This window comes from Heteronotia binoei, chromosome 12 (assembly GCF_032191835.1).
Source record: "Heteronotia binoei isolate CCM8104 ecotype False Entrance Well chromosome 12, APGP_CSIRO_Hbin_v1, whole genome shotgun sequence".
NCBI classification, from domain to species: domain Eukaryota; kingdom Metazoa; phylum Chordata; class Lepidosauria; order Squamata; family Gekkonidae; genus Heteronotia; species Heteronotia binoei.
In genome coordinates, this window is record NC_083234.1 from 9,798,687 (window position 1) to 9,825,637 (window position 26,951).

Here is a 26,951-nt window from a genome sequence, read left to right on the forward strand (position 1 = left end):
GGGGAATCAAACCCAGTTCTCCCAGATAAGAGTCCGCACACTTAGCCACTACACCAAACAGGCTCTCCGTTTGGTGTGGCTCCTGATGAGCGGCCATGCATGGCTGATGGGTGTTCTGCCCAGTGGGTCACAGCTTGGGTGTGCCACTGGCCACAAAGGAAACAGCTGCGGCAACGAAGGAAAAATTCCTTTCCATTTCGACGTGCCTGAAGAAGTGTGCATGCACACAAAAGCTTATACCTTGAATAAAACTTTGCTGATCTGAAAGGTGCCTGAGTGGACCCAAGTTTTGTTTGTTGGCTCTGCAAGTCAACCCGAATGAACTGACTCATGCCGTTGCCAACAAATCCTGGAGGGTCGGAGGCACGGTGTTCTCTCTACACTGAGTTAGTGTGAGCTAGCCCATGGTTTTTTAGCCTCTAGCTCACACATTTTCATCTGAGCTCAGGAAGGAGTGCCCCAGGGCAAACTAATTTATGAAACGGCTCACAACGTAAATACCAGCAGCTCAAGAAATAGAATTTTTGCTCACAAGACTCCACAGCTTAGAGGCAGTATTGGTTGAGGGGGCAAGGTCTGGGGAAGGTGGAGTTTGGGCAGGGGAAAAGAAGCTCAGTGGGGCTGTACTCCCCCAAAACGGCCTTTTCCTGCAGGGCAGCTGATCTCTGTGGTACAGAGATCAGCTATAACTTCCATGTATCACTAAATCTGCCCCCCCTCCCCGCCCTGGGACTTGGATAGCCCAGGCAAGCCTGAATCTCATCAGATATCAGAAGCTAAGCAGGGCCCACCCTGGGAAGTACTTAGGCGGGAGACCTCTGTGGAATACCAGGCCCCGGAGGCAGGGGCAGGCTGTATCAAGTCACTTCTCTGAATTTCCTCCACGCTCCAATAGGGAGTCACCAGAAATTGCCAGGACTTCCAGGCATGCATGTGCACATGTGCACACACACACACACACACAAAATCTGCCCCTGCAAATGTGAGAGGGAGGATACAGGCAGCTTAGGGTGGCCAGTTTTGGTGTGGGAAATTACCTGGAAATGTTGAGGATGGAGCCTCTTAGAGAGCCAGTTTGGTGTAGCAGTTAAGTGTGCGGACTCTTATCTCGGAGAACTAGGTTTGATTCCCCATTCTTCCACTTGCAGCTGCTGGAATGGTCTTGGGTCAGCCATAGCTATCATAGGAGTTGTCCTTGAAAGGGCAGCTGCTGGGAGAGCCCTCTCAGCCCCACCCACTTCACAGGGTGTCTGTTGTGGGGGGAGAAGATATAGGAGATTGTAAGCCGCTCTGAGTCTTTGATTCAGAGAGAAGGGCGGGGTATAAATCTGCAGTCTTCTTCTTCTCTGTCCAGGAGAGGGGAGAGACATCAGCGCTATATAGCACTACAGAGTCTTCCCTCCAACGCAACAATTTCCTCCAAAGGTACTGATCTCTGGTGATCAGCTTGCAATTCCAGGAGATCTCCAGGACCCACCTGGAGATTGGCATGCCTACCTAGGGAACCCCTTACCAGCCATGAGGGCCATCTGCATGCGACTGTTGTTGTTAAGGTCTCGGAGGTACTGGTTTTGCAGGCAGTAATCCCGAAGTTCTTTGGTGTTGCTCAGACACTGAAGGATGGAGTTCATAAAACACTGCAGGAGGCAAAGAACGAGAGTTAAACAGCGGCTAGGAAAGTCCCAGACCAGAGAGGGGACAACAATTTGCACACGGGTCAAAGCTGTCCCCCCTAGAGATGCACCTGTCCCTCCCCCTTCAAGACACCACTCAGAGTTCCGGCTTTTACTTAGCTTGGGAGATATTGGAGAGCATGAGTGAGGGAGACAAAAATCATAGAGGCCTAGGATTTAGAGGTCTACTGCCTCTAAATTTGGAGGCTGGCAACAGGCTAGCCGCTTGCTTACTTGCTGGGGGATGGTATTTCACTTCTAGGGAGGGGGGAGGAAAGAGGGGGGCTGGCTCGAGCTGTTCTCTCCTTCAGCTTGGCCGACAGCCTCCCCCAGCAAGTAAGGACTAACAGGGCTCCTCTGATGTTCTTATCAGGGGAAGGCCTCGGCCTCTGTGCCCTGTTGTTGGCCCTCCAGAGGAACTGGCTGGCCACTGTGAGAGACAGGAGGCTGGACTAGGACCACTGGCCTAATCCAGCAGGGCTCTTCTGATGTTCTTAGGAAGGCCTCAGTCTCTCTGCCCTGTTGTTGGCCCTCCAGAGGAACTGGTTGGCCCCTATGTGAGACAGGGTGCTGGACTAGATGGACCACTGCTTTGACTCAGTAGGGCTCTTATGTCCTCATGATCTACACAAGGGTGCCTGAGATTCCATGAGGCAAAGCTGCAGAAGGGAAGAAATATGTTCTGGGTGTGGAGCAGGTGTCACTGGGGGTGAGTGGGAAGGGGTATTTGTGAATTTCCTGCATTGTGCAGGGAGATGGACTAGATGACCCCGGAGGTCCCTTCCAACTTTATGATTCTATTATTTTATGTCTGAATAGGTTTGGTGCAAATTATTCTGTCACCCCGTCAGGTACCCCCACCCACCTCCTCCTGGCCTGTGCCATCACTGCTGGCCAAACCCCCTGGCACCTTCCCTGCCCCTGGCGGAGAGCTCGCGTGATGGACTGGCAAAGAAGAAGAAGAATTGCAGATTTATACCCCGCCCTTCTCTCTAAATCAGAGACTCAGAGCAGCTTACAGTCTCTTATATCTTCTTCCCGCACAACAGACACCCTGTGAGGTGGATGGGGCTTAGAGGATTCACCCAGCAGCTGCCCTTTCAAGGACAATCTCTACCAGAGCTAATGACTGACCCAAGGCCATGCCAGCAGCTGCAAGGGGAGGAGTGGGGAATCAAACCCGGTTCTCCCAGATAAGAGTCCGCGCACTTCACCACTACACCAAACTGGCTCTCACAAGGACAGCTCTGAAAGAGCTACGGCTGACCCAAGGCCATTCCTGCAGGTGCAAGGGGAGGAGTGGGGAATCAAACCCGGTTCTCTCAGATAAGAGTCCGCGCACTTCACCACTACACCAAACTGGCTTTCACAAGGACAGCTCTGCAAGAGCTATGGCTGACCCAAGGCCATTCCAGCAGGTGCAAGGGGAGGAGTGGGGAATCAAACCCGGTTCTCCCAGATAAGAGTCCGCGCATTTCACCACAACACCCAACTGGCTCTTTCTCTCTAACTGTGCCCCATCAAGCAATCGCTCGGGGTTTTTGGCTGGAGGATCAGTCCCGTATCCAGGATGTCTGCAGGCTAACAAACGGAATTCCGCTTCCTTCCACTGTTCTCAGATGCTGCAGGTGGGGTGAGGGGGTGAGGAGAGGCTGCCGGCCAAGCTGGAGGAGAGAACAGCTCGAATAGCCCCCCCTCTTTCCTCCTCCCCTCCCTCTCCCGCGTGTGCGTGCACGCATCTTCCTCAACTCCTTCCTGCCGAGCATCTGCTGCAGGGGAAGATCTGAACGATAAGCTATTTTTAAAAATGTTAAACCCCGTTCCTTTGGATTTGCCCACCTCCACCGCTGGTCTCAGCCAAGCAACAGCTGATTTTGCTAGAGGCAGGGGAGGCCTGCCCCTGCGTTGGGGGGGCTGGGGGCAGGCTGACCGGGCTGCCCTCAGGTGGGCTCAAAGCCGGCTGGACCACAATTTGAAACAGGTATGTCCTAAAGCGTTTTGAGAGCACACGAGAGGGCCCCTGTCTCTGCAACTGGAGGCCAAGCCCGAGAACAGGGGTGGCCAAACTCGTTTCCCGTAAGAGCCACAAGACATGAACGTCGGATGTTTGAGAGTTGGAATGAATGGACATCGAATGTTTGACAGTCAGAAGGAAGGAATATCGGACGTTTGAGGGAAGGAAGGAAGGAACAGATGGGGAAGAGAGGAGGAGGAGGTAGAAAGAAAGCAACTAACTTTAAATGCATTCTCCGAGACGCTGGCTGGGTTTGATAAGTTATTTAAAAAGAGAAATGCCTTCTTCGAGCCAGCCGACAGGGTGGTGGGGGCTTCAAGAGCCACGCAATGTGTGAGAAAGAGCCACAGTTTGGCCACCCTTGGCCTAGAAGAAGAAGAAGAAGATGACATTGGATTTATATTCCGCCCTCCACTCAGAGTCTCAGAGCGGCTCACAATCTCCTTTATCTTCCTCCCCCACAACAAACACCCTGAGAGGTGGGTGGGGCTGGAGAGGACTCTCACAGCAGCTGCCCTTTCAAGGACAACTTCTGCCAGAGCTATGGCTGACCCAAGGCCATGCCAGCAGGTGCAAGTGGAGGAGTGGGGAATCAAACCCGGTTCTCCCAGATAAGAGTCCATGCACTTAACCACTACACCAAACTGGAAGGAAAAGCTGCAAGGATTTTGGAATGTTCAGTCTGGAGAAGAGGAGGTGGGGGGTGGGAAGACAGGATGGCTCTGTTGATGTCTTTGAAGGGCTGTCTCTTAGGAGAGGGCAAGGAGCTGTTCCTCTTGGCAGCAGAGGAGAGGACGTGCCCAAAATGGGTTTTAAATTAAGGGCGGGAAGGTACCAGCTGGATATTCGGGGAAACTTCTTATACATGAAGAGTTGTTTAGCAGTGGAATCAGCTACCAAGGAGGTGGTGAGCTCCCCCTCTTTAAGCAGCAGCTGGACAAACATTTGCGAGAGATATGCCAGGGCTTATCCTGCATTGAGCAGGGGGTTGGACTAGATGGCCTCTCTGGCCCATTCCAGCTCTACGGTTCTAACTGCCTTTTAAGGAGAAACAGCCCCAGGGGTTGTTTTGTAGGAAAAATAGGTGGCGGAGCTCATAACTCCTTAGCGTATGCCACGCACCCCACCCCCAGCCAAAAGCAACCCGATGCAAGAAAGGAGAGCCCTGGGTGAGGGAGGCCTGCTTGGGCTGGCTAGAGATCCAGCTGGCCCAAGCAGGCCTCGCTTGCCTGTGGCTCTCCTAGGCCGCCTCCCCCCCCCAGTCAAAAGGCCAGCAAACCACCTGCTGCTCAAAATCACATAAGAAGTGGAGAAAGGGTGGCACGGGCTACTTCAGGGGTTAATGAATGGGGAGGGATGGTGGCTCAGTGGTAGAGCATCTGCTTGGGAAGCAGAAGGTCCCAGGTTCAATCCCCGGCATCTCCAACTAAAAAGGATCCAGGCAAATAGGTGTGAAAAACTTCAGCTTGAGACTCTGGAGAGCCGTTGCCAGTCTGAGTAGACAATACTGACTTTGACGGACTAAGGGTCTGACTCAGTATAAGGCAGCTTCATATGTTCAATGAGGGCTGCTGTGGGCGTGGCAGAGCCCCTGGTGGATGGCTGCCTGCCTGCTCTCCGAATCCAGGGATTGTTATGCAGCTGCACCTACTATGCAATGGACAAGGTAGGTGGGGAGGAAGAGGGGGAACCCTCAGAAAGGTTCAGGAGCTGTGCTCCTGTGAGCTCCTGCCTGAACAGCCTGACGTGCCAACTTCTGAGAGCCCTGCAGTGAAGATGAGGAAAGTAACGTGTGGGAAGCGTGTCATCTGGATGATGAGTAATGAACAGACTGAACCAAACACTGATATCATGGCAAAAAAACACAAAGTCAGCTATCACAGACTGGCCCAATCATTCTAGCCAATGCAGGGTAGTGTTAGAGCAGGGGTCCTCAAACTACGGCCCGCGGGCCAGATGCGGCCCGCTGAGGACATTTATGCGGCCCGCCGGGTTATGGCAAAATCAGACCGGAAGTGACGTTCGACCTAAACTCGCGTTAGCAACGCACACTTCCGGCACTGGGCTGAGGCGGCGGAGACAGAGTGTGAGGTGATACCGAGGTGAGGTGAGTTCCCAGGCCGGGGTGTGTGGTGTGGGGAAGGGAGAGAGATGCAGAAGACGGAGAACTGATGGCCCGCGGCCTTGTACAGTAACGGCAGTCCGGCCCTCCAACAGTCTGAGGGACAGTGAACTGGCCCCCTATTTAAAAAGTTTGAGGACCCCTGTGTTAGAGTGTCACCCTATGATCTGGACGATCCAGGCTCGAAACTTTGCTCCATGGAAGCTCACTGGGTGACCTTGGGTCAGTCACACTTTCTCAGTCTGACCCGCCTCAAAGGACTGTTGTGAGGATAAAACAGGGGAGGCCAAACGTAAGAGAAAACCTAGATTTGAATTTGGAAGACCTAGGTTCGAATCCCCATTCTGCAACAGAAGTTTACTGGGTGACCCTGGTCCAGTCGCTTATTCTCCACATTGCCTCAACATAGCCCAGTCACATATTCTCAACACAGGGCGGCTGTGAGGGTAAAACGCAGGCGAGGAGAATGATGTAAGAGAACAATCTGGAAAGTCTAGATTTGAATCCACACTGCCATGGAAGCTTGAGCTGGTCATGCACTCTCAGAGCCTATTCAGTCCTACAGGGTGGTTGTGAAGATAAAATGGAGAAAAAGAGAATAAAGTACACCTCTTTGAGTCCCCATGGGAGAGAAAAATAGGGTGCAAGGAAAGCAAATACATAAATATATTGCCTCCTCTCTGGGCATTCCAATGTCATGAGGAGACCTTGGGTCTCCAACTGAGAATTCTATATTACCTCACAAAATGATAATTCTGAGGTAAATTTACCAATGTGTGATGTCAAAATACTGAACAAACGTGTGTGTGGGGGGAGGGGAGGGGGCGGAGGCAGAACCCAAACAACAATGTGGGGTTAAAATATATATATATATATATATATATATATATATATATATATATATATATATATATATATTCCTTCTCTGCATTGCCAGGCTCAGAATGCTTCGTTTGTTGACAACGTGCTGAACAGACAGGCAGCATACCTGACAGGTAATATACCTGGCGGGCAGAGTTCAACTGGTATAAAACAGATGACTGCAGTCTAGATATGCCCACAGGGTTGAGGAAAAGTTCAGGTTTCACTACGGATGTGGGATGCTGGGTGCAAGATAAATCACCAACACCTCAAGCGCATGAGTGAGCATCAGCTTTTGCATTCCATGCTCCACGAGTCTAGCACACCATCCCTACTTTGCAAGGGTAATGACGAGCTGTATCTGAGAAAACCACCACCATGTGGCATAAGATTTTTACTGATAACTCCCTGCTCTGTGTGCCATCGGCTCTGTGGAGCACGTCACTCACATGCACCCCCTGATACCTCTATAGCTGCCACAGGGACTCTGAAGAAGTCTTGCCTGACTTCTCACACCAGAGAGGCATTGAAAGCCTCTTTTTCGGTTAGGTTTCTCTTCCGAGAGGACTGAAGCGGAACTGGGTGGTGGTGGGCGAGAAGGGAGGCTCCTGCACAGAAGTTTCCTGAGGTGGTTTCACAACACCATTCAGTGCTTAATGTACAGGGGATTCCCAGAACTGTCATCGCAAAGAGGAACCCAGAGGCTGAGGAAAGACCTGTCAAGATTTCCTCAGCATGCATCACCAACCTACACGACAGAGGATTTATATACTACCCTATACTCAGAATCTCAGAGTCTCAGAGCGGTCACAATCTCCTTTACCTCCCCCCCCCCTCCACAACAGACACCCTGTGGGGTAGGTGAGGCTGAGAGAGCTCTCCCAGCAGCTGTCCTTTCAAGGACAGCTCTGCCAGAGCTATGGCTGACCCAAGGCCATTCCAGCAGGTGCAAGTGGAGGAGTGGGGAATCAAACCCGCTTCTCCCAGATAAGAGTCCGCACGCTTCACCGCTACACCAAACTGGCTCTCACAAGGACAGCTCTGCCAGAGCTATGGCTGATCCAAAGTCATTCCAGCAGGTGCAAGTGGAGCAGTGGGGAATCAAACCCGCTTCTCCCAGATAAGAGTCCGCACGCTTCACCGCTACACCAAACTGGCTCTCACAAGGACAGCTCTGCCAGAGCTATGGCTGATCCAAAGTCATTCCAGCAGGTGCAAGTGGAGGAGTGGGGGAATCAAACCCGGTTCTCCAGATAAGAGTCCGCACACTTTACCACTACACCAAACTGGCTCTTAAACTGGAAGGCCCAGTTAGTTTGCCACTGTGACCCTCAAGGGGTGCCACGGCTTGACTGGAGTTGGCACATAAGGAGGTGCTAGGCCAGTCCTGGAGGAAATTCATCCATAATACACACACCCATCACCTTGGATATCCAGGAATCTGACCAGCACACACCTGAGGTGTTTTAGTCACATCAACTATTTCTCCAAGATGGCTCCAGGCTTGCCAAGAAGGGCTAACCGGAGCATCCTGGAACCTAGCCCCAGTGTCCCGTGATAGAAAACATCATCTATGCTACAAACGCATCTTCATTTTGTACCCCTTTAACAGTCACAGCTGCCCACATGGAATCCTGGGAACTGTAGTCCTGCGAGCATACAGAAGATTCTGTTTAGCCCTCCCCCCCCCCCCGCAGAAATAAAACTCCCAGAGTTCGCTGACTGATTGTTAACCCAATCTGAAGTTTGTATCCTAGATATTCTCAAGTGTTGTGGAGGGAGAGAAAGGACCAGAAGGGACTCACCGTGTTGCCGAGGTTACGGAGGCCGGTCAGACCCTGAACTGCCTTGGAATTCTGCAGGGAAAGAAAAAACGGGTGTGAGAATTGCAGCATTTGGCACATTTGCAGCATTTGGTAGGGGCACAATGCCATGCAGTTAACGTTCCAAAGCAGCTATTTTCTCCAAGAGAAGCGGAATAAATGTTTTAAGTACACACACAGGGCTGGCGCGTGGAATTAGGCCAAGTAGGCAGCCATCTAGGGCGCCACCTGGCCTAGGGGTGAGATGAGGCACCCCCCCCTCCTTGCGCACCGTGCCCGCTGCCTTCCTGACCTCGATAAATCGGTTTCTGGATTCTCCAGGATTGGAGATTAATGCAAGCTAACCGTCAAACTCAACAGGAGTTCTGTGGAAAATCAATGCTACTCCAAAACCTGGAAAATTGCGGCATCTCCGGAGTTTGATTCCTCAGGCTTTGCACCCCAGAAGTTGCGTGCAATGCCAAGACTCAAACCAGGAACAGGGAAGCCAGAAAATCAAAGAGGAGGTTGTGTAACGAAACTGTGATTAAGATGCTACAATACTGGATGCGTCTTCCAAGAAGCATACTAAACGCTTGCGTGAATTGCCTTGGATGGGACCCTACTCAGGAACTAAAGTAGCACCGTTGCCAGAAAATTATGCTGTGAATGAGACTTGGGATTCTGATCTCACCTCTGCTGCAAACTCACCCCGTGGCCTTAGACAAGCCTCTCTCTTTCAGCCCTTGCCGCTTGCAACTGGGGAAAATAATACCGACTCCCCCAGGGCTTTTTTTCTGCCAGAGCCCACAAGAACAGAGCTCCACCTGGACTAGCCAGGGCTCATGCTGGCCCAACCCGCCATGCAGCAGCCACGTGCTCCCAGGCCAGGTATGCAAAGGAGCTCCTGCTGGGCCTTTTCTACACAAAAAGCACTGCCCACCCCACCTTGCTGGGTTGTTGTGAGAATTTCTGCGATTGTGCCTGCGAAGCCTTCTGTGTATTTTAATGCTATAAATGTGAAGTACGTGGGGTTGCCAATCCCTGGTTTGGAGGCCATCTCCCTGCTTCAGGGTCATCAGAAAGCGGGGGTAGTGGAGGGAAATGTCTGTTGGGCACTCCATTATTCCCTATAGAGAACGATTTCCACAGGGTGTAATAGAGAATTGATCCATGGGTATCTGGGGCTTTGGGAAGGCTGTTTTTTGAGGCGGAGGCACCCAATTTGCAGCATAGCATCCGGTGACTCTCCTCAAAACACCCTCCAAGTTTCAAAAAGGTTGGACCAGGGGGTCCAAATCTATGAGCCTCAAAAGAAAGTGCCCTTATCCTTCATTATTTCCAAAGGAGGGAAGGCATTTAAAAGGTGTGCGGTCCCTTTAAATGGGATGGCCAGAACTCCCTTTGGAGTTCAATCGTGCTTGTCACCACCTTGCTCCTGACTCCACCCCCAATGTCTCCCTGCTCCACCCCCAAAGTCCCCAGCTATTTCTTGAACTGGACCTGGCAAGCCTAGAGGTACGATGGGTACAATTGTTCTCCCAGTTCTGCAACCGATTCCCTTTTCCACCTTAGGTAATGTCACTTTTCCAGTAGCATTACTCACTGCCCTTAATCTGTCACTCCCTCCCCCCACATGTGGCAGGCAGCAAAAGCAATCATATAAAGAAACTGAGCAGTCAGAGAGAGAGAGAGAGAGAGAGAGAGAGAGAGATCAAAAGCAAGAAGGCAAGAAGAAAATATCTCTGAGAAGACTGGAGCTGGCTGAACAAATTCCTGAAAAACCGTGGTCAGAAGGCCTTTTAGCTTCCCAGATAAGCTACCCGGGAAGGCCTTCTACAAGAATCTTCCCTCCAGGTCTTGATGGAGAGGGATGCAAAGTACAGTATGTTCCCAAGGGTTTTTTATTAATTCTTTGGTCTCCTGTAAGGCTGAATGCAAAGCACACTGTTGGCCCCTGGAGAAAGAGCCGATGGAAGGCAAAGTCCGATTTCCCAATACACGGGCCTGTCCAAAGCATAGCCAAGTCGGGGAACCCAGCTCAGCAAGTCCTAAGTTGGCAGACAGCAGGCATGAACTTCACCTACCAGCTCTAGGAATGAGCTCAGCCGACACCTGACCCTGTAACTGAAGTCTGAGAGGCCTTGCTGGGGAGGGGTAGGAGGGGAGGGAATCTACAATCCAAGGGGAGATGATGAAGCATTTTTGGCTCTGGTTTTGGCCTCTTCAGCACAGCTGCAATCCAGGACTTCAGCCAGAAGGAACTGGGGACTTTGGATCTTGGGCACCTCAGATGAACTCCAACCAGCAAACTTCAAAGCGTGCCGGTAAAAGACCTTGACGCCAGAAGATGATAAAAGCTCCAACCGTCGGCAAGCCGGCTTGGTACAGAAGCAGACTTTCCCTCGTTCCTGATAAAGCATGTGGGCTGTGTGCGAAAGTTTCAGATCCCGGCAACTACTGTGAAAAGGAGCTCGTGCAACGGGACTGCTACAGGCCTCTCCCCAAGATGTTGGAGAGGTACTACAAACAGTGTTCCCTTGAAGTTGAATTAATGTGAGCTAGCTCACGGTTTTTTTTAGCCTCTGGCTCACACATTTGTATTTTAGCTCAGGAAAAATGGCCCCAGAGCAAACTCACTGATACAGTCGCTCACAACTTTGATGCCAGTCGCTCACAAAGTAGAATTTTTGCTCACAAGACTCCACAGCTTAGAAGAAGAAGAAGAAGAAGATGATATTGGATTTATATCCCGCCCTCCACTCCGAAGAGTCTCAGAGCGGCTCACAATCTCCTTTACCTTCCTCCCCCACAACAGACACCCTGTGAGGTGGGTGGGGCTGGAGAGGGCTCTCACAGCAGCTGCCCTTTCAAGGACAACCTCTGCCAGAGCTATGGCTGACCCAAGGCCATGCTAGCAGGTGCAAGTGGAGGAGTGGGGAATCAAACCTGGTTCTCCCAGATAAGAGTCCGCACACTTAACCACTACACCAAACTGGCTCTCCAAGAAGGAGTATTGACTACAAGCTGGAAGAGCTGCCTCACTAGATCTCTGCCAAGGACCCATAGTTCCATTGGCATCCAAACAAAGTGGCAACACAGTTTATAACAGGAAAAAAAACAGCTAGCAACAGTGTACAAAAACCAATAAAAGAAAAATATGAAGTCTCATATGAACATATGAAGCTGCCTTATACTGAATCAGACCCTGGGTCCATCAAAGTCAGTATTGTCTACTCAGACTGGCAGCGGCTCTCCAGGGTCTCAAGTGGAGGTTTTTCACACCTGCTTGCCTGGACCCTTTTTAATTGGAGATGCCGGGGATTGAATCTGGGACCTTCTGCTTACCAAGCAGATGCTCTACCACTGAGCCACCGTCCCTCCCCTTCGCCGTCCCTCCCCTATTGTCTCTCTCTATTGTCTCTGTTTGTTTTACAACAATACCAAATGCACAGGATACAGAAATACCTCGCAAAGGAAAAGGATCCACCAAGCTCTAAATGCGCAGAGGATGCTCAGTCCTTTATATTTTTTATTCAGTTCGCTGTGGTATCCAAATTCCATATAAATCCAGGCTCCGAAGATGATTTTCCTTTTATGTGTCCGTCCACTTTTAGATCACGTTTTGCGTTAGAATGCTTCCTCAAAGAGCTAGTCTGCTATGCTTCTCCCTTTGACATCAACTAAGACCACTTAATCCCATCTTCATTAGGCACTAGCTCAATTAACCCATAGCGGCCCCGTGGCGCAGAGTGGTAAAGCTGCGGTACTGCAGCACTGTGGTCTGAACTCTCTGCTCACGACCTGAGTTCGATCCCAGCGGAAGCTGGTTCAGGTAGCTGGCCCAAGGTTGACTCAGCCTTCCATCCTTCCAAGGTCGGTCAAATGAGTCCCCAGCTTGCTAGGGGGGAAAATGTAAAAGACTGGGGAAGGCAATGGCAAACCCTGTAAAAAGTCTGCCGTGAAAACGTTGTGAAAGCAACGTCACCCCAGAGTCGGAAACGACTGGTGCTTGCACAGGGGACCTTTCCTTTCCTATCAACCCATAGCTCAGCAATTTGTACGCTGGATGGTCCAGGGTCGTTCCTGAGAGCAGTTGCTCTGTCTCCCGACTTCTGTTTTCCCCAGTTCAAAGAGGCAACTCCTTACCAGTTGCTGCACTGGCACATTTTGATCCGCGGTTCCTTCCAGTTTCCCTTGTGGCTTCCTGCTCTTGTGTTTTTTGGAGAGCCAGAAGCTGTGAGGGAAGCTGGAGGCAGCCGCAGATATAAATTTGTGGCCGGCTCAGGCTAGCCTGATCTCATCAGATCTTGAAACCTAAGCAGGGGCAGCCCTGGTTGGTATTTGGATGGGAGACCACCAAGGAAGTCAAGGGTTGCTCTGCAGAGGCAGGCAAGGGTGAACCGCCCGTTTGTCTCTCACTCTGAAAATCCTACAGGGTCGTTGCCAATACTCCCTCTAAACTGTGGAGTCTAAGCTGCTTTCTGAGCAGTCGGGTTAGTTGGGTTAGAATTGATAAAAGGAAGTCCTTCTTCACCCAAAGGGTGATTAACATGTGGAATTCACTGCCACAGGAGGTGGCGGCGGCTACAAGCATAGACAGCTTCAAGAGGGGACTGGATAAAAATATGGAGCAGAGGTCCATCAATGGCTATTAGCCACAGCTTATTGTTGGAACTCGCTGTCTGGGGCAGTGATGCTCTGTATTCTTGGTGCTTGCGGGGGGGGGGGTGCACAGTGGAAGGGCTTCTAGCCCCACTGGTAGACTTCTTGATGGCACTTGGGTTTTTTGGCCACTGTGTGACACAAAGTGTTGGACTGGATGGGCCACTAACCTGATCCAACATGGCTTCTCTTATGTTCTTATATCATGTGAGCAAAAATTCTACTTTGTGAGTGACTAGCATTACAGTTGCGAGCTTCTGCAGAAATTTGTTTGCTCTGGGGCCATTTTTTCCTAAGCTAAGACAATAAGGGGTGAGCCAGAGGCTAAAAAAAACCTGTGAGCAAGCTCACACTAACTCAGCTTAGAGGGAAAACCGCTTGGCTATGACTTGACAACACTTCCCACTACCACCACCAACAACAACAACCTGTGCTCCCCATGCCCAAAGGAAAGTCCAGGACACACCTGTCTGGAAGTGTCGTAAGCCACGCAAACATGAGAGATGAGATAGGTTTCACCATTGGGATCCCGTCATGCAAGGAACGTGTCGCCAAAAGAGCTTCTGCAACGTTCCCTAGCTTAGGCAGCTTCTTAAGAAGGGATTAGACACATTCTTGGAGGATGTGTGGGTACTGTTAAATCGAGCCTCCACCGTCAGCAGCAGCGTGCTTTTGGTTCTCAGAGGCTGGGGTGGCTTTGCTCTGCTCCTCACCCTCCTAGACTGGCCGAGGGCTGCCAAACCAAAGGTGGGGGCAGGGGATCCTCTGGTTTGGAGGCCCTCTCCCTGCTTCAGGGTCATCAGAAAGTGGGGGGGGGGGGAAATGTCTGCTGGGCACTCCATTATTCCCTATGGAGAACGATTCCCATAGGGTACAATGGAGAATTGATCCATGGATATCTGGAGCTCTAGGTGAGTTGGGTTTTTTTGAGGTAGAGGCACCACATTTTCAGCATAGCGTCTGGTGACTCTCCTCAAAGTAATCCCCAAGTTTCAAAAAGATTTGGACTGAGGGGTCCAATTCTATGAGCCCCCAAAGAAGGCGCCCCTATCCTTCATTATTTCCAAATGGAGGGAAGGCATTTAAAAGCTGCGCGGTCCCTTTCAATGGGATGGCCAGAACCCCCTTTGGAGTTCAACTGTGCTTGCCATACTCTTGCTCCTGGCTCCACCTCCAAAGTCCCCAGATATTTCTTGAGTCAGACTTGGCAACCCTAGGCTGGCCAGTGGGGACAAAGAGGTCTAATCCAGTACAGGCAGTGGTTTTTTTTTCCTCCTAGGAGAGGCAGTGTTCCGGATCAGGAGACTGGGTTGGATTCTACCTTCTGCTGCTTGCTGTTAGCCGGGATCCAGGGTTCAAGTGGCAGCTCCTTTTGTAAGCTACTTGCCACCCCTGGCACCCCAGAAAGTGAGGAGGAGGGGGGGGGGCTGCTGCGCTCTGCCAGCGGCTCCAAAATAGCAGCATTTGGCGTGCCTGTGTAGGAGGAAGGCAGCTCTCCCTCTTGTTCCTGACAACAGCTCAAAATAGACCGGCTCCAATGGCACACGCTTCGCTCTGGCAACAGAAGGCCACGTCACCTGCGAAGGAGGCAAGCACACCCCAGTGCTCCGTCTCCGTGCGAGGGGACGGCAGGGTGAAGGGGGTTAGCAGATGGGCCACGGCCCCTGCAAATGAAAGCGGAGACAACGTCCTTGCTCTCCACGCTCAGGCCAGCACCGAGAAGATGAAAACAGCATTTTTGAAGAGCTTGCCTTAACAGCTAGGTCTGAGTCCAGCGGCGCCTGTGAGAGCCAGTTTGGTGTAGTGGTTAAGCGTGCGGACTCTTATCTGGGAGAAATGGGTTTGATTCCCCACTCCTCCACTTGCACCTGCTGGAATGGCCTTGGGTTAGCCACAGCTCTTGCAGGAGTTGTCCTTGAAAGGGCAGCTGCTGTGAGAGTCCTCTCAGCCCCACCCACCTCACGGGGTGTCTGTTGTGGGGGAAGAAGACATAGGAGATTGTGAGCCGCTCTGAGAAGGGAGAGGTATAAGCCTGGAGTCTTCTCCCTCAACAAGATTTCGAGACGTATAACCTATCAAGAGCAGGCCTCATTTTGAGCAGAGGCTCACAGGAGCAGAGCTCCAGAACCTCTAAATTTTATTGTGTTCTTCTTACAACCCCCCCACCCCCCCAATACTTGTTTCTGGGCTCCATTGTTCAACCCCCCTGTCAGAACTTTGCTGAACTTTAAGACTGGACAAACTTTCTAATATTTTCCCCCACACAAACAAAAAAATGGGAAAATAACCAACACATATAAAGCAGACAGATGGAAATCTTCCTCATGCCACTGTGGAGAAAGTCATCTGGAACGAGTCAGGTTTTATGATGACAGTTATAATTCAAGAAGCGTTTTAAGGTAGATGCTGAGCTGGTATAACTTAGGACACCTTCTGGTCATGTCTGGTGGCATATTAGGGTTGCCAATCCCAAGGTGGGGGCAGGGGATCCCCCAGTTTGGAGGACCTCCCTCCTCTTCAGGGTCATCAGAAAGCGGGGGGAGGGAAATGTCTGCTGGGAACTCTATTATTCCCTATGGAGACTTATTCCCATAGAAAATAATGGAGAATTGATTCGTGGGTATCTGGGACTCTGGGGGGGGCTGTTTTTTGAGGCAGAGGCACCAAATTTTTGATATAGTATCCAGAACCTCTCCCCAAAATACCCCCCAAGTTTCAAAAAGATTGGACCAGGGGGTCCAATTCTATGAGGCCCCAAAGAAGGTGCTCCTATCCTTCATTATTTCCAATACAGGGAAGGCATTTAAAAGGCTTCCGGTCCCTTTAAATGTGATAGCCAGAACTCCCTTTGGCGTTCAATTATGCTTATCACACCCTTGTTTCTGGCTCCGCCCTCATGTCTCCTGGCTCCGCCCCCAAAGTCCCCAGCTATTTCTTGAATTGGACTTGGCAACCCTATGGCATATGCAAATGAGTTATGCAAGTGAGTTGCGCAAATGAGCTCCGGCGCCTCTTTTTCTACCAAAGGACCCTGATCGATCGTCAAAGTTCAAAGTGAAAGTGAGGGCGTGGCTACCCAGGTGAGCCCCACCCTGCTTCAGAGCCATCTTGCCAGTATTTTTAAAGGGAAGAGAACGAGGAACTGAGAGTGTCTCGGAGAACTGCACGTCACTGGGCCGGGCAAGAGGAGCTGGGCAGCATTCCTTCCCACTTGGCAGCCTTCAGGTGAACTGCCCACTCACACGGCTTCAGCGAAAGAAGACAAAGGTGATGGAAAGTCACCTCCTTTCCTAGAAAAAAGAAGAGCCTTTGCCCTGCCCTGGAGCACCCGTAGCTCATGCCAGGGATGAGTGACTGGAGCAGTTAGGAAATCCTTCAAGGTTTGCACCCTTGCGCAGCGCTTGAAAGAATCTCTCGCGCAGAGAGAAAGGGGTGCAAAGAATGGAAGACGTATCCTGTGCAAGCTGGAGTTTCGTGTCTAAGCCTTGTCTGTTTAGAGGTCGCGGTGTACAACCTAAAAGCTGTCACTTCGCATCCCAGAAATAAGGGAGGTGACTGAGGTCCCGCAATGGTGAGGGAAAATGGTTCTGCACAAGCTCAGAGGCGTGCTTGTTCATCCCAATTATGCCCTGGCCTTAAAAAACAGGTCCCCTTGTTATGCTCACATGGCTACCATTGGAACGACGGAGGAAGGATACATGAACAGCATGGTGAAGGGGCTGAAGCATTGGACTAGGATCTGGGAGAGCTAGGTTCACACCCTCACACTGCCATGGAAGCTCACTGGTGACCTTGGGCCAGTCACTGTCTCTCTCAGCCCAACCTACCTCACAGGGCTGCTGTGACAACAAAATTGAAGAAGACGACATTGGATTTATATTCCGCCCTCCACTCAGAGTAGCTCACGATGACTTTTTCCTTCCTCCCCCCCCAAAAAAAGACACCCTGGGAGGTGGGTGGGGCTGAGAGAGCTCTCCCAGAAGCTGCCCTTTCAAGGACACCTCTGTGAGAGCTATTACTGACCCAAGGCCATCCCAGCAGCTGCAAGTGGAGGAGTGGGGAATCAAACCCCATTCTCCCAGATAAGAGTCTGCTCACTTAACCGCTATACCAGACTGGCTCCTCCAATGGAGAAGAGAATTATATTAGTCACCTTGGGCCCCTACTGTGGAGAAAGGTAGGGCATAAATGAAGCAAATATAACAAATAAAATAACGATACTGCTAATGGGGATCAGGTAGATTCTGGTACCTCGGGTGGTCCCGCAGACTCCAAACAGGAGGATACAACCTGCTTTGGGACACCAGGAGGCCGAGATGCTTCCAGCTCAGTCAGCGATGTGGGTGTGGACCAATTCATTTAACGAACTGATGTTCGATGATGCACACGGTGCTTTGTGCATTGAGCAGTGTTCCCTCTAAGCTGAGTTAGCGTGAACCAGCTCACAGATTTTTAGCCTCCAGCTCACACCTTTTTGTCTTCGCTCAGGAAGGAGGACCCCAGAGCAAACTAATTGATGCAGCCGCTCACAACTTGAATGCCAGCAGCTCACAGCTTTCATACACAGGCGGAACCAACTCCCAGATGATGTTAGAGCCTTGCAGGATCTTGCCCAATTCCGCAAGGCCCGCAAAACAACATTATTTCGAATGGCCTTCAACCAAAGTACAGAGTTGCTCAACATCATGGTATGGAACTTCGCACCAAAACTGCTGTTTTAAAATTGTTTTAATACTTTTAAATTGTAAAATTGTTTAATTTTAACTGATATTATTGTAATTTGTTTTTACTGCTTTATGGTTTTATTGCTTTATTGTTGATATTCAATGTTGTTAGCCGCCCTGAGCCTGCTTCAGTGGGGAGGGCGGGATATAAATACGAAAAATAAATAAATAAATACCAGTAGCTCCAAAAGTAGATTTTTTGCCAACAAGACTTTGCAGCTTAGAGGGAGCTTTGGTCACGAGCGCTTTGATACAGACCACCAAATCCTGCAAATCTCTAACAAGATTTGTCCACGGATAGGATGCAGGTGATTGGGGAAACTCAGGGATACAAACCAACACATGTCATTTTACAAGCCAGCGCTGCCTTGTACAAGCTCACAGTCTCCGCTCGCAGTCTTTCCTTGACTACCCCACAGTCTTATTTCAGGACGGTGAAAGCCTACTCCCTTATGAACCTGCCCGACCACTATGGTCACCTGTGGAGGGCCTGCTTCAGGTGCCTTCACCTTCTTAATTAGCCTGGTGACAACCCAGGAGAGGGACTTCTAGGTTGTAGCACCGAAACTCTGGGCCTCTCTGCCCAGGGAGATTCATCTATCCCCTTCTCTTGCCATCTTCCGCCAGCGGGCAAAGACTTTTGTTGTTGTTCCACTGCCTGTTCCCTCAGAGTTCCCGCTGACCTAACAATGCCGCAATTGCAGTTTCTATATTTTTATGTCTTTTAATTCTGCTTTTGAATTGCGTCTGGGGAGGCTGATTTTCAACAGTATTAAAATACAGTTTGGTCGTTTATGTTTGAAATCATCAGCTGCCTCAGTGGCCCTTGTGAGGGCGGAAAGGTGGGATACAAATCTTACAAATAAAAATGCTTTCCTTTTAGCCTAGCAAAATTTTGTGGCATGGTTGGAGCTTTCGCGATTCACCGCTCAGTTCTTCAGATATGGCTAGGATGTGAGTCCATCTGTCCTTATACCTGAAATAACTCCACTCTTCAAGATATAAGGACAGATGGACTCAAAATCTAGCTGTATCTGAAGAGGTGAGCAGTGATTCACAGATCTATGGGCCTATGGCTGAGGCAGCGGGCGTCCTATTATTCCATCATTTGGCCTCCCTTGTGGTGACATCATGCTTATTACAGTGCTATCGAGAGCCAGTGCTATTACAGTGCTATCCAGAGCCAGTCTGGTGTAGTGGTTAAGTGTGCGGACTCTTGTCTGGGAGAACCGGGTTTGATTCCCCACTCCTCCACTTGCACCTGCTGGCATGGCCTTGGGTCAGCCATAGCTCTTGCAGAGGTTGTCCTTGAAAGGGCAGCTGCTGTGAGAGCCCTCTCCAGCCCCACCCACCTCACAAGGTGTCTGTTGTGGGGGAGGAAGGTACAGAAGATTGTGAGCCGCTCTGAGACGCTTCGGAGTGGAGGGCGGGATATAAATCCAATATCTTCATCTACCTCACAGGGTGTCTGTTGTGGGGGAGGAAGGGAAAGGAGATTGTGAGCCGCTCTGAGACTCTTCGGAGTGGAGGACAGGATATAAATCTAATGTCTTCTTATTATCGTTATTACCATCGTATAAGGTGGGCCTACAACCGCTTATTGATATGCTGTGCCCTGTCCGCCGGTGTGTTTTATTTTTTGTTTTTACTGTTAATTTTAAATTGGTGTTTTAACTTTGATATGTAGGTTTTTATTGTTATTTTATAGGTCGTGATCCGCCTGGAGCCCATTTACGGGAAAAGGCGGGATATAAGCCTATTAAATAAAAGAAATAAATCTCATTCCCTGCCACAAATTTTGTCAGTCTTTCAAGACTGTTAAGAGTGTTAAAGCTGCAGTACTGCAGTCCTAAACTCTGCTCATGACCTGAGTTTGATCCCCGGCGGAAGCTGGGTTTTCAGGTAGCCGGCTCAAGGTTGACTCAGCCTTCTATCCTTCCGAGGTCAGTAAAATGAGTACCCAACTTGCTGGGGGGAGAAGTGTAGATGACTGGGGAAGGCAATGGCAAACCACCACGTAAAAAGTCTGCCGTGAAAACGTTGGGAAAGCAACGTCACCCCAGAGTCGGAAACAACTGGTGCTTGCACAGGGGACCTTTCCTTTCAAGATATAAGCACAGATGGACTCAAAATCTAGCTTATCTGAAGAGGTGAGCAGTGATTCACGGAATCTCATTCCCTCCCACAAATTCTGTCCGTCTTTTTAAGATGCTACTGGACTCTTACTCTTTTCCACTGCTGCAGACAGACTAACACAGCGACCCATCTTGAATTTTCTTTTAGTTATTTATTTTTAATTTATTCACATTATTCATCATCCGCCTTTCTGCCGGGGCCTCAAGGTGAGATACACAGAGATGCTGCGACTGACAAAGTGTTCGGGATTTAAATAATAAGAGTTGTCATCTATACTACTGAAATAATTGTCTAAATAATTTAGAGAATAAATAATTATCCACCGGGACAGTGGGGAGAAGGCAAAAATCCCCCCTCCCTATTTGCCGCCCTACTGCAAGACAGTAAAGAGTCCAGTCGCACCTTTAAGACTAACAAATTTTATCATAGCATAAGCTTTCGAGAAACACAGCTCTCGACGAAGAGAGCTGTGTTTCTCGAAAGCTTATGCCATAATAAAATCTGTCAGCCTTAAAGGTGCTACTAGCGTAAGCTTTCGAGAAACACAGCTCTCTTGGTCACACCCGATGAAGACAGCTGTGTTTCTCGAAAGCTTATGCCACAATAAAATCTGCCAGTCTTAACGGTGCTACTGGACTCTTCAGCATTTTGCAGCCAGAGACTAAACGTTGGCGAATTCTGTTTATGCACAGCTCCTGTGCCTCCAATTACCCAAACAACCAGGAGCTTCTAAAAAACTCCTCTGGATCTACTGCAAGATGCCACCCAACTTCCCAGGACACCCCCCTCCCAGCTGCTGTACTCTCTCCATCTTTAACAGGGCTCTCTTCTTCCCTTCCCTGGCTGGCTGGGATCCGAACCATTGAGCTCCAGCAGCTTGCGGTACAGAGCAAGCCAGAGCCGAGGAAGCCCAGAGCTGCCTGAAGGCAAGAGAGAGGCGGCGGCGGCAGCAGCAGCTCTTACATAACCGCCCTGACTCCTCTGTTCTTGCTGGGCGGACAAAGAAGCTGACCTGCCCTGCGGCTCCACAGGTGTTCCTCCAGGGAGCCTATTATGTAAGGGAACACAAAGGCACTTCCCAAGGGCACCGACCCGGGCCAGGAAGATTCCGCCTGCCCCGTGGAGGAGGGCCAGAGGCAGGGCGTGGGAGAAGAGCAGGAGGGGACCCAGGAGTCCTGCCACACAGCCAGGCCCATAGCTACAGCGGGACCCAGGTGGGGCCAGGCCCATCCTTTCAACACCCCCCCCTTCCATTGGAAGCCCCCAATCTGTCTCCTTTGCTCTGAACAAGTTGTAGCGTTGTTGCTGGTCTGTGTGCTTTTTTCTCTCCCCTTTCCCTAACACAGCATTAGAGAAAAGTGTACGTGGGGAATCAAGAGGTCTCTGTCTCTCTGTGAGAGGGGCACACAAGAAAGGGGTGGAGGAGAGAAGTGCTGCTGTGACTGCCCAGGCAAAGGGGGGGGGGGGTTCGCTTGCGGAACTCCAGGCAGGTTACAGTGCCGAGAGCCCTGGGCTGCCAAACTGGGTAGCCCCCCCTGCCCCTCCCCCCCCAACAACGAATCCTACTGTGGGCTCCAGAAAGGAAAGGAAAGATCCCTGTGCGAGTACCAGTTGTTTCCGACTCTGGGGTGATGCTGCTTTCACAACGTTTTCACGGCAGACTCTTTACGGGGTGGTTTGCCATTGCCTTCCCCAGTCATCTACGCTCCTCCACCTCCCAGCAAGCTGGGTACCCATTTGACCGACCTCGGAAGGATGGAAGGCTGAGTCAACCTCGAGCCGGCTACCTGAAAACCCAGCTTCTGCCGGGGATCGAATTCAGGTCGTGAGCAGAGCTTAGGACTGCAGTACTGCAGCTTTAACACTCTGCGACTGTGGGCTCCACCGCACATGAAATCCTGGCTTTGGCCCTGCACGAGCCCACCTGCTCCTTCCCCCAGTGCCCCAAGACTTCTGCTCCCCTTTCAGCTAATCTGGATCAACTACCGCCACCACCACCCCGCTACGCCCACTTATGCACCCTTCTCCAATGAATCTGCAGTGACTCCCGTTCTTAACATTCCAATGTGGCATTGCCTCACCCCCGGTCACCTGTTGGCACCCATCGCAAGGTGACTTTCTCTTCCTGCAGGATCCCCGCCCTGGGAAACTGATACCTGGATCAAAGGACAGCTCACCTGGCTACCAGGGAAGGATCTCCTCCTTTTCCAAAGAGGATTGGAACTTGCGAGTCCTGATTCCAAGGTATTCCCCACCCCCAATACAATGGCTGTCTTCCTTGAACAGTGTCCTTGTATATAGATCCAAGAAGGCAGCCGTGTCGGTCTGAAGTAGTAGAACAAAAGAGGAGTCTTGCATTTTTAAGACCAACTTAGTTTTATTCAGAACGTAAGCTTTCGTGCGCATGCACACTTCTTCAGACGAGGAATGAGGTGCAGTAAGCAAAGCCGCATATAGCTGGTGGGGTTTGGAACGCCAAGTGGCACAAAGCGAAAATCCAATAGCAGAACAGTAAAATGAACAAATTCAGAAAACCTGTTTTATGGTTTCCCACGCGAATGCAACCCGGATCGAAGGTTTTCTGAATTTGTTCGTTTTACTGTTCTGCTATTGGTTTTTTTTTTTAACTTCGTACCACTTGGGATTCCAAACCCCACCAGCTGTATGTGGCTCTGCTTACTGTACCCCATTCCTCGTCTGAAGAAGCGTGCCCGCACATGCAAGCTTGCATTCTGAATAAAACTAAGTTGGTCTTAAAGGTGCAATCGACTCCCACAGCGTCCTTGCATGGAAGGTCCCAGGACTCAGTTGACACAACTGGAGGTCAGCCATCCATGGGAAGGTAGCTGATCGTTCCGGGATTATTATTTCCACGAGCAGGCAAGCGGCTCTTGCAAACTCTGCCCTCTCCTAACGCGGGCCTGCCGGCACTTTCCGGTACCTGCGCGACCTTTCCGAGCGCACGTGCGCCCACACCGATGATGAGAACTGTGCACAGGGCGGATGGGAAAGCTGTCCTCCCCCGATCTCCTGCTCCAACAGACTTTCTTATACCGCATTCACCTCCCACGCCCCACCCGCCCCCGCCGTGTACGCGGCGGCCCCGGGGGGAGAAGCGCAAGGGGAAGGAATAAAGGCCCGCGGGCTGCCTTTGCAACCTAGAAACAGCGCGCATTCCATCCGCGGGGCTCAGCAGCTACCTCAAACCCGCGCAGGGAAATCGGTGGCACGGAACAGAGCGAAAGCTCCGGGCTCCTTTCCCAAGCATCCAACAAGCCCGCGGCTGAACCGCAGTGCCGGAATAAACCCCGGTGGAGGCTCTCCAGATGTTTTTTGCCTACAAGGGTAGCTCTCCAGATGTTTTTTGCCCACAACTCCCAAAGCTAAAGAGAGGCAGAGAGAGGCAAACTTGGTGATGCCACCACCGCCAGCCACACCAGGCAAGCCGGGCAAAGAGCGGCTCGGTTGCTGGTTTCAGGTGCAGGCTGGAAGGGCTGCAAGCAGGGGGGAAACCAGGGGGGGAGTCAGCCCAGGGCTCTTAAAGGTGTGGGGGCCCACAGGCCAGTGGCTACTTGGCTTGTTAATTCAGCCCTGCCTTGCCAACAAATGCCCCCGCACTGCCCGTCCGGCAGCCCCCCCCCCCAGGCATTGCCTGACCCGCTGACCCTACCTCCCCCCCCCCAAAAAAAAGTTTCCAACTATTCCATCCTGCCAACCGGGACTTATTAACCCTGCCAAGTTCCCAAGCCTTCCCAGCCAGCGATGTCACGAGCGGCGTTCCCTCTCAGCCGAGTGGGCGTGAGCCAGCTCCCAGATTTTGAGCCTCCAGCTCAGCCTTTTTGCCTTCGCTCAGGAAGGAGGGCCCCGGGGCACCCGCCTCGATGCAGGAGCTCCGCACTTGAATGCCAGCGGCTCGCCAAGCAGAAGCTTAGAGGGGACATGGGGCACAAGGAAGGAAAGGGCTGGTGGGGGGGAAGCGGACGGTACCTTGGCTTTGTTGAGCACCAGGCCCACGAAGGTGGAGACCAGCAGGGAGCCGGGCATGGGCATCTTGGCCCGCAAGTCCTTGGGCCCGCCGTGGAAAGGCGAGACGGGTGGCTCCTCGGGGAGGGTGACGGTGTAGGAGTTCCGCATGGCGCACGGCGGCCCCTTCTAAGTCCTCCTCCTCTCTCTCTCTCCTCCTTCCAAGGCGCAAAGGGGGGAGACGCGGAGACCCCCGGCGGGATGAACCTCCGAGGCGCAAGAGAGACCCCCCCCACACCCCCCAGGGAAGGAGGCGCCCGGCTGGAAACGCAGCAGCGCCGAGCCACCTGCGCGCCTCCAAAAAGTTTGGCTAAGCGGGGAGGGCGGCTGTGCGCAAAAGCGCTCCGGCGCGCGGCTCTGCCCGGGCTTTTGCTGCTTTCCCGCAGGCTGCGCTGGCTTGGAGGCTGGGGAAGGAGAGGCGCCGCCTGGCTGCTGAGCTGTCAACTCCCGCGTGGAGCTGCTGCCGCCGCCGGCTGCACTCGCCTCGCCCTCGCCGACCCCTCCTCCTTCTCCGCCTCCTCCTGCCAGCTGAGCCGAGGCGAGCTGCTGACGGCACCGGAGCAGCTCTGACATCAAGGCCGGGAGGCGGAGCAGCCAGGCGCCCAGGGAGGCCGGCCGGCTGGAAAGGACTCCGGGGAAGGCGGGGCCGGCAGGCGGAGAGCGGGGGGGGGGGGGAGGCAGGGGGGAACGCGACGAGCCGCTGCTGCAGTGGCAACCGGACCAAACAGGTCCAGGGGACTGAAGAGGCGAGGGGAGAAAAGGGCCAGGAGCTGCTGCCCGGGTGGGAGTTCAAGGAGGCAGGAAGAGCAGGGTTTTGTTTGTAGGGAACAGCCCAGCAGGAACTCATTTGCATGTTAGGCCACACACCCTTACATCACCATTGTTTCACACAGGGCTTTGGGGTTGAAAAAACCCAGCAGGAACATATTTGCATATTAGGCTACGCCCCCTGACATCACCATTGTTCCACACAGGGCTTTGGGGTAGAAACCCCCCAGCAGGAACTCATTTGCATATTAGGCCACACCCCCTGACACCACCGTTGTTCCACACAGGGCTTTGGGGTAGAAAAAACCCAGCAGGAACATATTTGCATATTAGGCCACACCCCTGACATCAGCATTGTTTCACACAGGGCTCTGGGGTAGAAAAAACCCAGCAGGAACATATTTGCATATTAGGCCACACCCCTGACATCAGCATTGTTTCACACAGGGCTCTGGGGTAGAAAAAACCAGCAGGGACATATTTGCATATTAGGCCACACCCCCTGACACTAAGCCAGCTGAAACTCCGTTCTAGTGCATTCCTGCTCCAAAAAAGCCCTGAGGAAGACTTCGGACCAGGGGTCATTTTGTAGGGGGAAAAAGGTTCAGGAGCTGTGCTCCTGTGAGCTCTAGCTGAATTCAAGCCCTGCTCCAAACCAATGCTTCCTCTAAGCTGTGGAGGCTTGTGAGCAGCCTTCCCTCTAAGCTGAGTTAGCGTGAGCTAGCTCACAGATTTTTAGCCTCCGGCTCACCCACTTTTGTCTTCGCTCAGGAAGGGCGGCCCCAGAGCACTCTAATTGATGCAGCAGCTCTGTGCAGTAACTTGAATGCCAGTAGCTCACAGCTTTAATCCCTGTAGCTCACAAAGTAGAATTCTTGCTCACAAGACTTTGCGGCTTAGAGGGAACATTGCTTGTGAGCAAAAATTCTACTTCAGTGAGTATTAAAGTTGTGAGCTACCGCATAAATTGCTTTGCTCTGGGACTATTTTTTCCTGAGCTGAGCCAAAAAAAGAAAAAGCTGTGAGCCAGAGGCTAAAAAGCTCACGCTCATTCAGCTTAGAGGGAATGCTGCTCCGGACTAGCTCTGCTTTTCCTCGGAAGGGCGAATGCAAGGTGGGGGAAGGAAACAGCAGAGTGAAACTCTTCTTTAATTGTAGAAGCCAAGAAGTAGGATGCGGTGACTAGACCAAGTCCACACAGTGAGTCAGTGCCGATGCTTCAGGGGGGGGGGAAAGACTCAAGTGCTCCCCTGCACAGCCAACGAAGTCATCCCGAAATAGAGGGTGTTCGGGAAGCCACGCACTACCTGTTCCCCAGTATAATGCCAACGTGTGGGAGTGGCTGAATCCTGTACCTATTCTCCCCGCCCCTCCCCAGCACAGCAATCCTTCCATGTCTGACTGAGAAGAGCAATTCGAGGCAAAGATGAAGGATGTCTGAGGGCAAGGGTTCTCCATCTCCCTTTCCAAGGGACTCACCTTTAGAGTGAGAGCCAGTTTGGTGTAGTGGTTAAGCGCGCGGACTCTTATCTGGGAGAAGCGGGTTTGATTCCCCACTCCTCCGCTTGCAGCTGCTGGAATGGCCTTGGGTCAGCCGTAGCTCTTGCAGAGGTTGTCCTTAAAAGGGCAGCTTCTGGGAGAGCCCTCTCAGCCCCACCTATCTCACAAGCTTCCCTCTAAGCTGAGACAGTGTGAGCTAGTTCACAGTTTTAAGCCTCCAGCACACACCTTTTCGTCTCAGCTCAGGAAAAATGGCCCCAGAGCAAACTAATGGATAAGAACATAAGAGAAGCCGTGTTGGATCAGGCCAATGGTCCATCCAGTCCAACACTCTGTGTCACAGAAGAACATAAGAGAAGCCCTGTTGGATCAGGCCAGTGGCCCATCCAGTCCAACACTCTGTGTCACATAAGAACATAAGAGAAGCCATGTTGGATCAGGCCAGTGGCCCATCCAGTGCAACACTCTGTGTCACATAAGAGAAGCCATGTTGGATCAGGCCAATGGTCCATCCAGTCCAACACTCTGTGTCACATAAGAACATAAGAGAAGCCATGTTGGATCAGGCCAGTGGCCCATCCAGTGCAACACTCTGTGTCACATAAGAGAAGCCATGTTGGATCAGGCCAATGGTCCATCCAGTCCAACACTCTGTGTCACATA

At 51.6% G+C, this 26,951-nt stretch overlaps 1 protein-coding gene across 3 annotated transcripts in view; it reads right to left on the bottom strand.

Moving 5' to 3' along the window:
• Positions 1-26,951, bottom strand: part of USP2 (ubiquitin specific peptidase 2) — a 147,701-nt gene that overhangs the window by 22,404 nt on the left and 98,346 nt on the right. For 2 of the 3 annotated variants that reach the window (XM_060251272.1, XM_060251273.1), the window contains 2 exons: positions 8,476-8,526; positions 1,514-1,637 (listed from right to left, as the gene is read on the bottom strand). In XM_060251272.1, coding sequence (XP_060107255.1) covers positions 1,514-1,637; positions 8,476-8,526 — 175 coding nt within the window. Of the gene's footprint in view, positions 1-1,513; positions 1,638-8,475; positions 8,527-23,984; positions 24,164-26,951 lie in introns of those variants that run through there. The other variant, XM_060251274.1, reaches the window with a different exon arrangement.